Raw genomic sequence first — 14,776 nt, 5'->3', positions numbered from 1 at the left:
TTCCAACTTCCACGTTTTACAACAATAGATCATTGAGTGGGCATGAGAGTAAAAAACACATTTAAGTTTTTAAGATCTGTAAAATTACACGTAAATAATGCAGTTGTGTTGATGAAATCAGGCTGGACTTCCACAATGTTCCTCCAGAGGGGGATGAATACTTATTTTGACTAAAAAACGTGTCATTCTGCATGTCATTGACCACACAAAATAAAGTTAAAGTGCGATACAGTTATTTGTTATGTACTATGGAAACCTTAAAGTTATGTGAGTTTTGAGGTATGCAACATTTAACATTCAAAAATTGGTTTAGAATTTTCCTTCTTTAACCAGGGACTTCTCTGACCTCACCACAACCCTTTCCTTCAGACTGCTAAGTGTCTCCCAGTGGACCTATCATGTTGCTTATAGAATAAAGCGATACAATGTAACTTGTTTTCCACACACATTCTTCAGGGAGGCCCAAAAACAATCAATCTGTCACTTGAGAGAAGGAAATGTCCAAGCTGTGGAGGGTACAATGCCAAAACAGGAAAAGGATTATAGTTAGTTTGGAAGGTGGTTGTCCACCACTTTTAGAACTTTAATCTCATATCATGACATCAAGTTAGGGAAGTCAGATGGCTGAGCGGTGAGGGGGTAGGGCTAGTAATCAGAAGGTTGCAGGATTGATTCCCAGCCGTGCCAAATGACATTGTGTCCTTGCACTTCACCCTACTTGCCTCGGGGGGAATGTCCCTGTACTTACTGTAAGTCGCTCTGGATAAGGGCGTCTGCTAAATGTACGTTAGGTTACCCTAGTTTGACTACATACTTTTGTGAACATCCATAGCAATATTTTTCTGAAATCTATCAGTATACTTGCTCTCGGAAGACCTTGTAAAGTCTTTAGTTTTCATGTCAACATTTTTAGGGAACTTGTAAAATTGGCATTTATGAAAAAGAGGTAACAACACTTTTATTGCATAAAAACTGAATTTCCTTCCTCTCTTTTTGTCTCAACACGCAATCCAAAGAAAGTATGTTGAGTAATTTTGTATTTTATGCAGTGGCATAAAAAAACCCTGAGAGAGAGGATTTGTCAGGGAAAATGCCATGCTTTTACGTCGCACAGCAAGGGCTTGCTGTCTTTCACACAAACACACTCACATGCACACACACAAACACACTTAAAGTGCCTAAGGGTAAACCATTATACAGTATGTCGATGGATATTACTGCATTTCACTGTAGATGTACTGTGCTGTGAAAAGGTCTTTGGCATCCAAATTGTTTTAGAGGAATATTACTGTATCTTACACATTTTTCAGTTTTTGGGTGCAGTCTTTTCATTTCATTTAATTATTTCTTTAAAATGTAATTTGTCCCGAAGACATTTTTTTATGTTAGAACAATAGCCCCTCCAAATGTCTGTGCACGTCTCTGTCATGCTGTATCAGTAACTGCTGCTTAAACTCTGTCTATGTTGGCCTGGCTCTGTGGCTCTGGCATCATTCCAGATTATCCAGAGTTCCAAATGTTTTATTCAGTTTTCTACTGTACGTGCACTTCAACAACATCTTCAAATCCAGCTAGCTAGTGATCCTGACACTTACATTTTTCTGCTTCTCACACATTAACACATCACTATGCCTGCTGCAAGTTTTTATTTCCCAGCCAATAACCTGAGGGTTACACTGAAGCAAGAACGTCCCCTTGAAATGATATGTGTTTGACCATTACGAAAATGATTATGTTGAAGACAGCAGGGGAGATAAGGATTAGTTGTGGGGAAGTCATAAGAGCTAGATGTCACCAAATGTAGGGTATGTTATGTATGTTTTCATAACCAATGAAAGTGTTTCCCTTACTTTGATTAGGCAACATGAAAAGTGTGGTTTGTCCGCAGAATGGCATTATTCAGTGAATTCAAATGTGAGGTCAGACTTTCTTTCCCTACCTTTTAACCTTTAAGTCACAGATCCTTTTCAGGGACACGCACACAGTCATTGCCCCTCCATACTTTCAAGGAGCAATGCAGTAAAGCAGTTTAAAACTCAGTCATTCAAAACTATTCCTTGTTAATAAAATGTTATTTAGCACAAAGCCTTACGAATATTGTTTGACATTTTGCACAGACAACATTTTGTTCTCTTATAGTTTTTCACCCTTCGGATGTAAAAATTCCTCTTAGGCATTCATCAAAATGTATCGCGTACAGTATTTAACCAGATATTGTGGTGATCTGAATGGCAGCAACTGGGTCAGAGCCTGAAGACAGAAGGTACCAAACATCCATGGACATGCTTTTATCAAGGGATTGAGTAACTCTTTCACTGAGAGTTAGTTCCCTGTACAGCCATGAAAGAGTTCAGAAAAAGTGTCTTGTCGCTGCCTGTTTGGGTGTGGCCCCAAAGATTAAGTTAGAATCCCTTTGCATTCAATTTTTTTCTTTTGTGTTGTTCTAGGTTAACTCAGTAGAGACCCAAATGGAGAGAGACTGTACCATTATACTTGCCAAAATCAGATGTTGTAAAGGAAACAACAAACTGGTCTTGTATAGGACCCCACGCCCATGCCAACCAATTAATGAGTCAATGTATGTGTGTGAAAGGCATTCATATTTTTCACCAAAAGGAAGTACATTTAGTGAGACTATAAGAATAAAACAAATCATCAGACATGACTATTGTTCTCTGCTTTCCAATGGGAGAGATTCAGCATAAGATATTGAAGGGAACCAGTTCAACATCTTACAGTAGTTATGTCCACAGTTTTGTGATTTTTACAAACTGATCAGAACTCCTTAGTTACCGTCATTTGTATGAGGTAGATGCAAATCTTGTGAAAATAAAAAAGTTTATCATGCATTTTCAGATAAATGCTTTTTTTTTTATAGGAAATGAAAATGAAATGAAAAGAGAAATGATTGAAATGAGTTTGTGAAATCCAAGAGATCCCCGTACTTTCATGGGCTTTCTTGTGGTTTAATTGAGTACAACATCAGCAACATTAGATGTGCCAGAGTGTCTACTGAGTGAGAGAGATATGAGAGGGAGAGAGAACTATGGCATTCATCTATCCACATTGTTGTTGGTGTCACCCCAAACCCTGGCCAATAAAGTGTTCAATACTTAAACACCTAAATCAATAGCCATTCCATAGACATATAAACTCCCAGAAAACCCAAATGTTCACTCTTAAATTTTCGAAAACATGGCATGACGTCCGTACAAGTCACATGGTAGGCTCACGTCGTTATCGAGACGTGTTCATGACCAATAAACAACCTGTTCAGAAACTATCTTGGAACCAAATAATAGCATTTATGTTTACATCCCTTTTCTTTACATATTTGCGTACATTGATACCTTGATGGGACGTGGACACTACGTGTACAGTGTGATATCCAGAGTAGAATTTTGGGAACAATTCTGTCTGGGAACATTTTTATCACACAAGAATGCTTTAGACTCTGGTAAGAATGCTCAATAAAGGTCCATACACAACTAATCTTAACCCTCATAAGAATCATATTTTACACTGACCACATATTGTATCATTTGTGCCAATCTGTTAATATTGTGACACATTCACTGCTGAAACAGACACAGTGATGTATGGCATACTTCATGTTGTATTGGGGTGTTAGCTTACTGCTTCATGACTTGGGTTAGAGACAAGATAAGATAGAGATTAGCTGTTTCTTTGGAAGTGGCTTAGATTTCAGCACTCCGAGTGTAATCCAAGCCAATTCCAAAGAAACTGCTCATCTCTATCTTTGGAGTGGACTGTATCTTTAGAATTGACTTTGAAATCTGAAAATCTATGTCCATTGACGTTGGCGAAAATATATGATGTTGTCTCTAACCCAAGTCAGGAAGAAGTAAACCAGAACAAAAGTGAAAGACATTTTATTCGACCTTGAGTCGGCTCACTTTCAAATAAAGTGGATAACCAGAAGTAATAGAAAACAGCCTATTCACTGATCCCAAACCCAGGCTCTTGTAAGGAGCATCGGGTATAGGTACGTACAAGAATCTTGTGTGAGGTCAATCTCTATCAAGAAGTGCACAGAGTCGTCGGGTTCCAAGACAGTCCAATAGCTTTATTCTTGCCAGCAAGGAAAACAAGTCTGACTCGGTTGATTATTTGTACAACATTCGTGAAAATCTTCCTCCCCTGAATAGCAGCTATCTAGCTGATGATGGTATTCTTCCTATCAGTCATACGGGTACAGGGTCAAGGAACTAACATTGTTAATCACAGGTTGCAGATGAAACAGGAAGGAAGATCTTGAGCGTTTCATATCCATCTTGCACATTTAGTCATTTAGCAGACGCTCTTATCCAGAGCGACTTACAGTAAGTACAGGGACATTCCCTACGAGGCAAGTAAGGTGAAGTGCCTTGCCCAAGGACACAGTGTCATTTGGCACGGCCAGGAATCAAACCAGCAACCTTTTGATTAATAGCCCGACTCCCTAACCAACTCCCTAACCAACTCCCTAACCGATCGGCCATCTGACCCATCTGACCCATCTGACCCCATCTGCACGCCAGAGCAGTATTCATAACAAATTGTTGAGTTTGAGAATTCTTTTCATGCAGTATAAAGGTTACATCCTTAATTTATCTAACATCACGTAAAATGCTTATTGACATCAACATGCATAAAAAAGACCATTTAGGTTAATAATATTAGTAAGGGCTAGGGTTGTGATTTAATAATAAATGTGCCTATTATTAATGTTCGTTTGGGTTGATAAGACTTACTAACTCACTCAAGCCTTACAACCTTGTAACTGACTTTCATTACAATTACTCAAATGTAACATGCTTGTTACATCCCCCAGATGTCTGAGGGCAGTTACTGTTCTATGTTTATGTTTGTGTTCTACCCGAGTTTGCCCAACAGAATCAATGAACGATTTGGGTCGGCGAGGACGCCTTGTTTCCAGCCCGTGTCTCCGGTCTGGTGCTCTGGCTCATCAGGACAGGAAAGGGACAGGAGGTGGAACGTCTTATTTTGATTTCTTTGATTGGTTCCGTCCAGCCCCTTCCCTAACATTGACAGTTGGGTAAATAAAGCCCTTTTGATTTCACTTCACATTTTGTCTCTGTGTCCTTGCTCGCACCCACGACTCCACGCCCTTTCCACTGTCCACTGGTTGTCATTGAGCAGCAGGCTGTCGGTCCCCACCCTCCGGGGTGGCGTACGTAACAATGCTACTAAAGTCACTTTATGTTTGCCAGGTGCAGTATCAACAATTCCTCTGTGTGGCTCAAGAGTAATCAGACAAAAATGAACAATATTGTAAAGACTGTGCAAGAACTTGGTGCATACACACACACACAAACAAACAAACACACACACACACACACACACACACACAATGTGGCTGAGGATAGGAATGTATTGCACCATTAGAAAAGTATCAGAAAATCATATTCTGCCTTTCTCTCTTTAAATATTTCTTATGAATCCAAATCGTTACACGTGACTCAGTCTGACTGCTGTCTCGAGTTCCACTGGCAGGTCACAGGCTGCGATGACATTGTCTTGATCTTGGTCATTTCCAACGATTGTTGAAAAAAAGAGCAAATGAGAGCGCCAATTGTTAGATGTAACGTAGTCAGTGCACATGAGCGTGTGCAATCAACCGTGTGTTTCTGCTCTGGTCTGTAAAAATGACCTCAGCATGAGGAAGTCTTCTCTAAGGAAACATACATGTATGCCTGGGAGGACAGGGAGGCAACAGAGATAAACTAAGTAGCCTAGTAGTATTTCTTAGGAAGCATTTCATTTTCTTAGGAAGCATTAGCAGCACTAAGTAGTATCACAAGCAAGCACACACTTTAATAACGGAAGGGAGAGATCGGTCAGGAGCGCTTATGGAGTTTATCATTATAGCAGCTATCCAAACCTATAGCAAACATTCTATGTTGCCAACATGGAAAGTCAAAATATTTTATTTTAAAGTGTTCTCATACTACAATGTCCTGTACTGGTAAAACAAATGGATGTGGATTCTATATTTTATTTGTTGAATGATCATCTGTACACGTTATCTGCAAATTTCAACATGTTTTGGAAGTAGGCTAGGCTTACTTCTATTTATTTAATGCTGTACAACAACGCTGCTAATCACAATTCACAATTCACAATTATTGTTTGTCTCAGTATGCGTGTGTTAGGTGGAATATGTGATTGATTAAGCCAGGAGACTGCAGATGCTGCGTGTTAAAATGAAACTGAAAGAGAATGGCGCTCCCTCTTTCAATTAATGCTAAGCCCTGGCGTTTGCTACAGCAGCAGCAGGACCAGCATCATAGCATCGTTCCTTGTTATTCTACTCTTGTTGGCAAAAGTATTGTTGTGGACTAAGAAGATGGATGTTGGTAAGATGGCACAGACATTTATATTATTTTGAAACGGGATATGTTTTTGATGAATTGTTCATTGTGTGGAATTGACCTTTCGGAATTTACATTTCTGAAACAATTAGTTAGGCTACTATACTCTTTAAGTTGATTATTGGGTCATTTGCAAAGTCATATGAGTAATAATTTTGTAGTTGATAGTATCCCTTCAACTCCAGGCTACATACCCAGGCATGTTTGATGAATGACTCCTCGGTGTGTAGCCTACAGATCTGCATTACCGAATCTACAGTACATTAAGGTCCGAGAAAAAGTCGGTATAGTGAACTGATAGGCTTAGGCCCTACATCTTTTTGTAACCCCGTGTCCAACCTTCGCCATAGAAGAAGAGTTGAGTTCACATAATGCTCCGCCCTCTGGTTGTAGACTACTGTCCCTTCAGACCGCTGTTAGATTGTCGACACCGAGCAATAGAAGGAAAGGTCGGTTACATTAGCCTATAGGCTACGCTAGAATTTAATTTAAAAAATGAATGATCAAGCTAAGATGATTGACAGGTTTTTGTAGTCAAGTAGGCTACAATATAAATCGAGATGGATCTAGGTTTTTAAATATGAAATTACTGCTACTATTGGCTTTATTAGTGAATTAAGGACAATAAAAAAAAACTATAGGGAAACAAATGGAACACATCTGACGCACTTACTTGACTTTTAATGGATCATAATACCGAATAACGCGTTGCCTATAGCCTAACTGTACACAGCGACATAGTACAATATTTCTCAGACATATATTACAAATTTACTAATTTACAAATGTAAATAAGCTTTTTCTTAAGAACATTATATTTTGTTCCCACCAAAGCTAAAGGATCCGGACCTCGCGCTGGAATGGTTTACCCAAAACCTGACGGTCTAAGTGACCTCAGAGCAGTGAAGGATAAGTTTAAAAAGCAACTGAAAATACCTGGCTTTAAACGATGCCCAAAGACACCAAAACCTAGCACCAGTAATGCAGTGGAGATCCCTCCTCCAAAAGGTAAGTTTATCCGCATGTTTTAAATCCTTGTTTGGGTGCATTTAGCATTATCATGTGTTTGTCATACAATCTCAAATTGAATACTCGCAGTAAAAAAAAAAGTATCTCAAAAAGTATAATGTTTCCCTCACGTGAGGTAAATTGACTTCAGTGCAACTACATACTGTAGTAATACTAACAACACTTAAGTTACACAATTTGCCATTTACAACAATACATCGCTGTACATTTCATTAAGGTCTAGTGGTAAGGATACTAAGGATCCCATAAGGGGGTTCGGCTTTCCAGGGGTAACATTGATCATGTTTTTGGGAACACAACTGCCCCTTTAACTTTATTTTTCCCTATTCCCTTTTGGAATAACCTACTTAATACAATTTATTTACATTGTAATTAATATGTACCTTACCATGTTTTTACATTACATTTACATGTATGCATTAAGCAGACGCTTAAGCGAAAGAGTTTTACAAAAGTGCATAGGACACTGATCATAACAACAAGATAGCCCCAAACATTGTGGGTAGCCAAACATGAAGCAAACATTGTGAAACCAAATAAGTCCCAAAGGGAAGAACAATAAGAGCATGTAGTTAGACAAGTTACAGTTAAACAAGAAGCTCAAAAATGCAAGAGTGTACCTGTGGAAAAAAACAAGCAACAATAATATATTTCACAGGGAATACAATCATCAAAGACAGTTACATCAAACCAACAGGAGCAACAGGTCTCTCAATAAGAGTCATTGTGATCCTGGGGGAAACTAACATCATGTTTTACTATAGGTATTGCTATTTAGTAGTTGTTAATGTTCAATATTTTAGTATGAAATTACCCTTGGTTGCCATGACGTGGGTCAAAGCTATCTCCATCGGTTTTCCTAAAGGATGTGCATAATCTCCATTGGTCGAATTGGTAACAGTGTTCGATTCACACATACACATCCTCATGTTGTTATAAATCCATTGTAGGTTAATTATGATAAACATGACGGTGTGATCCTCATGTCTTTCCAATGCCTTGCTTCCAGAGGTGGTTCTAAGCTTCATGGATCACCTGAATCAGAAAGCCTTGGCAGAGGCCTCCAAGCATCTGATCTCTCTGGAGGAGCAGCTCTTCACTCAGAAAGGTGCAGAGACTGAGAGGGGGAGTCCGAACAGGAGTGAGGAAGAGGAGGACAAGCTGCATGAAGACTATCAAACTCTACTGGTCCAGTTATGGATGGCTGTTCATGACAGCTTCAGTCCCGCGCCTTCAAGAGAACACCTTGACGTTCTGCGTGGTGCCGTGATCGCCATAATGCAACAGGAAGAGCAAGACCGCCAATGGGAGGACTGCCCCGATGGTCTCAGTCCTCCTGAATGGCGTCCTCTTATGTGCCGAAGCACCCACAACTCATTGCTTCAAAAGATGGTGGAGTCACGGTTGAGGAATGCAACCGTACAACAAGATATTGAAGGTGCAGACAACCTGTCAACAGATATGAAGCGGGAGGTGTGTAAGGTGGGGAAATGCTTGAAGAAAGACCTTCTTGTGGTCGTCAGAGACGTGAAAGACTGCTACCCACAGGATTTGGATATTTGTAATCTGTACGCAAGCTTGTATCACCAAACCTTCTCCACACAACTAACAGAGCTAGCCCATTCTGGACTTGATGTGGATGACTGTACCTATCTTCTGTTTTGGATCAATGATTACTATCCAAAGTAAGTGGGACATTGGAATTACTATTAACTTATAGTGCTCTTTTTCCTTGAAGAGCTTTAATAAGGAAATGCTGGGATGCAAGAAAACTCGCAAAGACTTTTCTGACAATAAAGTGTTACTAATCAATAAATCAATCAATCAACTGCTCTGTGGATAATGTCAGCTGTGTAAGGCTTGAACCAAGTAGGTATAGAACTGTTGTAACAACCCTTGGTCATATCTATTGCAGCACCATCTTGCAAGATAAAGAACTTAAAATGAACATCAACTGTGAGTCCATGGGAAGTCTTGTGCCTGAAGAAGACCAGGCAGTATTAGAGGAACAGTATCTAGCACACAAAGAGGTAAACAGTTACCAGACTAAGCTGATAATGAACTTGTTTGATACTTGTGATGGATCTCATGTTTTAAGTTACTTTATAATTCAGACAAACATGGTTTAGTGGCTGAGCGATACTAGCATTTGAACTCATTTTTGAGGGAAGCCCTGCTTACAGTACACAGGGGCATCAACATGTCAACATAACTTTGTATTTCCAGGATAAAGTAATAACTTGGTTTGATGAAGCTCTAAAGAACGAAGTGAAGGATTGGCAAAAGGGAAAGATGCCTGAGATCATAGATGGATACTGTTTCTGCCCCCTTGCCATAGACATCATACAGGTAGTCTTCATTTGATCCCACTCCAAATGGTCCGAACAACAGTTTGAAAAGGAAATCATACTAGGCCTGTGATGCACTGTACTAATTAAGTAGATACTTTTTGACAGGTTATCAACTGTGCTCTGAAAGATTGCAAGTCTATTCTTGGCAACAAGAGCAAAGGCCAGAGAATCCTGTCAAAGCTGGAAAGCTTCTTGATAAGGTGGTGTACTTTCTTTCTCCCTCAACTCTTGTCGCTGGATGTCACAGTATATTTGGTAACACATGTCAATACCTCTGCTGAAAATCATATGACTTCTTATCATATAATTTGAATACCTACCTGTATTGTGTGGTGCCAGCCAAACTAGTGCTCATGACACGTGATGGTAACAGTACTTTTATGTCACCTGCAGAAAGTTGTGTGTACTGCATAATGTTTTTTTGTGCTTCAAATAGGTATTTGAAATTTGAACTTTACTGTCTGCCCAGTCAACACAGAATAATATGTTTGATGACCTTATATTTGCAGCTATAAACACTTTCTGGATGAGTTTATGAAAGGAAGACAAGACAACACACAGGCCATCTTGAAAGCTAACCTGGTTAGCATCAAGCAAATCAGGTAAGCTTACCGGAGTTTTCTCCTACCTCCCCTTAAACAACTGTAAAGTTATTTTGAGTTAAATTAATTAGAATATATATTTGATCTGTTTTTGTAGTTGAGCTGATGTTATAGCACTATAGTGTATCAGATATTGCTCCTGCAAAAATATATGAGGTTGTACTTGAGCTGTAATACTGTTACGGCTGTGCTCTTCTAATTCTCAATGTCTGCTGTACTTAATAAACAGTGTGCACTATTTGTCCAATACTTTGGATATAAGTGTCTGCTCAATGAATACACTTAAATGTAAAGGCTGTTAAATCACCCACAGGGACTTCATAATAGGAGAAGACGACTCAATGTCAGAGGAGATAAAAGCAAAATGTTTGCTTATTTTAACGTCCCTGAAAGATTGTTGCAATGGATACTTCATTGGTCCCATGCAAGAAGAGCTAAAGGTAGGTTACTGTACATGTTGCAGCACTCTCCAACCTTTCACATTTACTTGGTACAGTATCTGATTACCAATCAAACCATCCCCTTCCCAGTTAATGGCCATAATCGATAACATAAATAGGTAAACGCATTTTTGTAAATATATTTAAATCACACACATTTTACTTTGCAAATAGCCGTCGTCATCATGAATGTTACTTCTGTTTCAAATAAAGCCTACTTCATATTAAGATAAGGGTTGAAGCAAACGCGCCTTGATGGACAATCTGATACGTTTCTCGAAACCTTTTCAATTATCTCAGGGTAACCAGGAAGTAGATTAGTAATCAGTCAGTCAGACAAATCTCCATCATAACTAAAGCTGTTGAAGGTTACACCCGGAGAATGAGTAATATCCTGAGTTTATTTAACTGACCGCTAACCAAACCAGGGAAAGGAATAACAATGTCCTTGATTTGACCATAAGTTAATTCTGTAACAACTGAAAATGTATTAGTGGGGGGGAAATTTAAAAAAGGCAAATAACCTTTACTGAGCAAAGCGTCCTTGGCTAATCTCAAATTCACGTTTTGTTTTCCAGGTGCAGTATAAAAGGTTGTGGACTCATGACTGGCTTACAGGAAGTCAAAATGTACTGGACAACATTCTAGAGACTCTGTACAAGAACTTGGAAAACTTCACAGATCTGAAACCTGTCTGTAGAGAGGTAAGAATACTAACACACACACACACACGCACACACACAAAAGCACACCAACTGAGATTGATTTTGTGTCTTTGTGTACAGGAACTCCTGGGTAGGCTCCATACAGACGTGATGGTGGAGTATGTGAAGAGGATGATGAAGAGGAAGATAAAGTTGAGAAACAGTGAACAACAGGAGAAAGCAGCCAGGTTACTAAGTGAAGACAACAGAAAACTAAATAGTTTCTTCATTGAAGAAACGGTAAGCAAACCAAAACCGCTGCGTGAATCCTCCCCAACACTGGGGAATGTTGCATCATATGTTGGCAGGGGTCATCAAAATTGTGTTGATGCGCCACAGCTGTGGACTAATCATTCTCAAGTTTTGTTTACATAAGCCTATAAACAAACCTCTACAGGAACTGGTCGTATAAAAAAGAAGTAACGGCATACACCTGAGAAACTTTTGAATTTGATTATGCAAACTTTTAGTCTCTATACATTGTATCTTGAGAATGCTGGCCTCTCAATGATTTCCATTAATGTGCTCCAACATCCTTTTTGAAAGTTGCCACAGAGAACATAGATGTGTGCTGTATTCTTTTACCTAGGGTTCTAAAGAGAGCTGGCTGAGTGAGATCCTTCCTAAACTGGCAGAGGTCCTGAGACTACAAGACCCAGGGAGCATCCAGCTGGAGATTGTCACACTGGCTGTAGACCACCCCGACCTCAGGTGAGAAAGACAAATTATGGCTCGGGTCGTCAACATTTGTCGGATTTTAGTGCAAACTACATTTGAATGGTGTGGGATATGAAAAACCAGAGAAGGGCCCCCATTGTATTGATAGTATGGTAAATGTGCACCATTGTCCTGAAGGTGAATTAGGCCGTTATAAACGTCACCTCAGAGAGGTCAGAACAGGAGCAGACAGCTATATTTGAATCAGGTGGGAGAGGCTTGATAGGAAAGAAATCAGACACCATCGGCCCTAGCAGGTTACCAAACTAGGACATCCGAAGATGCAGCCCATTATTAAATGTCACCTAAGCCCACTTGGCATTAAATATCGACAGGAGCCAGAGAGGAAATCGAACAGGTGACAGGTGATGTTGCAACACATTTAAACATAGGAAAGGGGCAGGCTGCAGAAGAGTATAAAAGGAGACTGTTTATTTTGAAATGTTGGGTTTCTCAGTGCGAGGAGTCCAGTGATTGTGTGTAACTTTTGAAGTGATACCAATAAAATCCACTTGTACTTTGACTTGACCAACGCTCTGTAACTACTTCTCGCAACCTGGTAGACCAAAACAAAGCAAATCTACCATAATGGTCTTGATGCAAAAGGTGAATCTTAATTTTACCTGTTGCTTATTGCTTTTACCTGTTGAATATTGCTATCAAGCCAGTTCAATCTAGGTTGGGTGATTTTACTACACTGCACAGTGTATTCAAACACCACTTTTGATGGCATTTTACATTCTGTCCCATTGTTGAACGGAATCTCTCTTTCGATAAACAGCCTTTTTCATGCTGAACCCAATGAAGCTCTACAAATTGGTTTCTGCATGAGGGAACAGAGTTGGTTAAACACAGAATGCCCTGATAGTTACCCCGGTAACCCATACATAAGTAGGTGTATCTGAGAGTGGCTTCTGCTGTGAATCTCAGGTGTCTGATTGGCTGTTTCATATCAGGTGTCTTATATCAGGTATCTCCTGTCATGTCTGACCCTCCAGTTTTTCCTATCCTGCACTATAAAGGGATAATAGGTTTTAGTTCCTGTTGACCCAAAGGGAGAACTCACTATGGGGTATATGTAACCTGTACTGTATGAAAGAGCTGCAGTTTCTGATTTATCGTCACCGCCATTGAAGTATCAGTATCACTACCACACCGCAGTACTATTGCTATAATACTTCATGATGTTCTTTAAACTTGGTCCAAACGTTTTTTGGGTGACAAAGGAGTGGTGTTTAGATGTATTCATTTGCTATGTATTCGAGTGCTATCAAACCAATGATCTACTTTGTTTTGTTCCATTCTACTGGGTGACTTTTTCCAGAACCAGTCATGTATCCGCCCTGCTCTCCCTCAAAACCAACTTGTCGGCAGCTGATACTCGCACCATCAAAGAAAGCCTGGAGGAAAACCGCCTCTCGCTCACCACAGCCAATGACCTGCCTCCGTTCTTCTCTAAGGTTCCAGTGAAATGGATAAACAAGATCATGTGAGAAGCCTCAATGGTGACCAGGTGTCATTTAAGCTCCAGTCCTAGATTCTGAATGACATCAGTGGATTTAACAGGAGAACATTTTCACTATATCCGCCTTACTACGCCTCCGACTATAACTGCCTTCCAAATATACTGAAAGGACTTCCGGATATACTGAAATGACTTCCGGATATAGTGAAAATGTTTTTGCACACTTACATTCTCAAAGCTTTCTACTCATCCTTATAAAACTTTTGAGTGTTTCATATAAGAGTGTGTGAATGTCTTTTCACATACGTGGATGTGAGTTTTCAGTAGTATGAATGCATGCGTGAACCTTTCACATGTGAAAGTGAATGCCTTTCATATGTGTCGATGTCCGTATTTCACCTATGTGGATGTGAATTTTCAGTATTATGAATGCATGCGGGAACTTTTAACATTTTAATAATTAATGCGTTTCATATGTGCTTGTGTAAGGACAGTCTGAATGATTTCAGTATTATGAATGCGTGCGGGAACTTTTAACATTTTAATAATTAATGCGTTTCAAATGTGCTTGTGTAAGGACAGTCTGAATTATTTCCTAAACGACCCCTCATATCCAGCCCCTTCCCTAACATTGACAGTTGGGTAAATAAAGCCCTTTTGATTTCACTTCACATTTTGCCTCTGTGTCCTTGCTCGCACCCACGACTCCACGCCCTTTCCACTGTCCACTGGTTGTCATTGAGCAGCAGGCTGTCGGTCCCCACCCTCCGGGGTGGCGTACGTAAACAATGCTACTAAAGTCAATTTATGTTTGCCAGGTGCAGTATCAACAATTCCTCGGTGTGGCTCAAGAGCAATCAGACAAGAATGTACAATATTGTAATGACTGTGCAAGAACTTGGTGCATACACACACACATACACACATATAAAGCAGAACATATTATTCTCTGCCAGAATCTTGAAAATGGGACACAGCTCTGTTTTCAATCAAGTTGAGTCCCCTACGGGAACAATGTGGCTGAGGATAGGAATGTATTGCAACATTAGAAAAGTATCAGAAAATCATATTCT

At 39.7% G+C, this 14,776-nt stretch overlaps 1 protein-coding gene across 1 annotated transcript; it reads left to right on the top strand.

Moving 5' to 3' along the window:
* The first annotated feature begins 7,083 nt into the window (after positions 1-7,083).
* On the top strand, positions 7,084-14,374 carry tnfaip2a (tumor necrosis factor, alpha-induced protein 2a). Its single transcript, XM_084700756.1, has 11 exons — positions 7,084-7,403; positions 8,434-9,109; positions 9,340-9,454; positions 9,651-9,773; positions 9,881-9,975; positions 10,285-10,377; positions 10,691-10,817; positions 11,396-11,521; positions 11,603-11,761; positions 12,111-12,232; positions 13,563-14,374. Exons 1-11 carry the CDS (start codon positions 7,256-7,258, stop codon positions 13,729-13,731), a joined length of 1,953 nt encoding a protein of 650 aa, XP_084556882.1. The 5' UTR covers positions 7,084-7,255; the 3' UTR covers positions 13,732-14,374.
* Positions 14,375-14,776: the final 402 nt, after the last annotated feature.

Source organism: Hypomesus nipponensis, chromosome 6 (genome assembly GCF_054491055.1).
Source record: "Hypomesus nipponensis isolate SF chromosome 6, ASM5449105v1, whole genome shotgun sequence".
Classification (NCBI taxonomy): Eukaryota; Metazoa; Chordata; class Actinopteri; order Osmeriformes; family Osmeridae; genus Hypomesus; species Hypomesus nipponensis.
Note: the sequence above shows the minus strand (reverse complement) of the source record. Positions and strands in the feature narration are given on the sequence as shown.

What these genes read in the sequence shown, in the direction of transcription:
- tnfaip2a (XM_084700756.1), top strand. Translation starts at nt 7,256, where the DNA reads ATGGTTTACCCAAAACCTGACGGTCTAAGTGACCTCAGAGCAGTGAAG. An exon ending in TTGCCATAGACATCATACAG is followed by an intron (nt 9,774 to 9,880) that starts GTAGTCTTCATT and finishes ACTTTTTGACAG; the next exon opens with GTTATCAACTGTGCTCTGAA. An exon ending in TGAAACCTGTCTGTAGAGAG is followed by an intron (nt 11,522 to 11,602) that starts GTAAGAATACTA and finishes CTTTGTGTACAG; the next exon opens with GAACTCCTGGGTAGGCTCCA.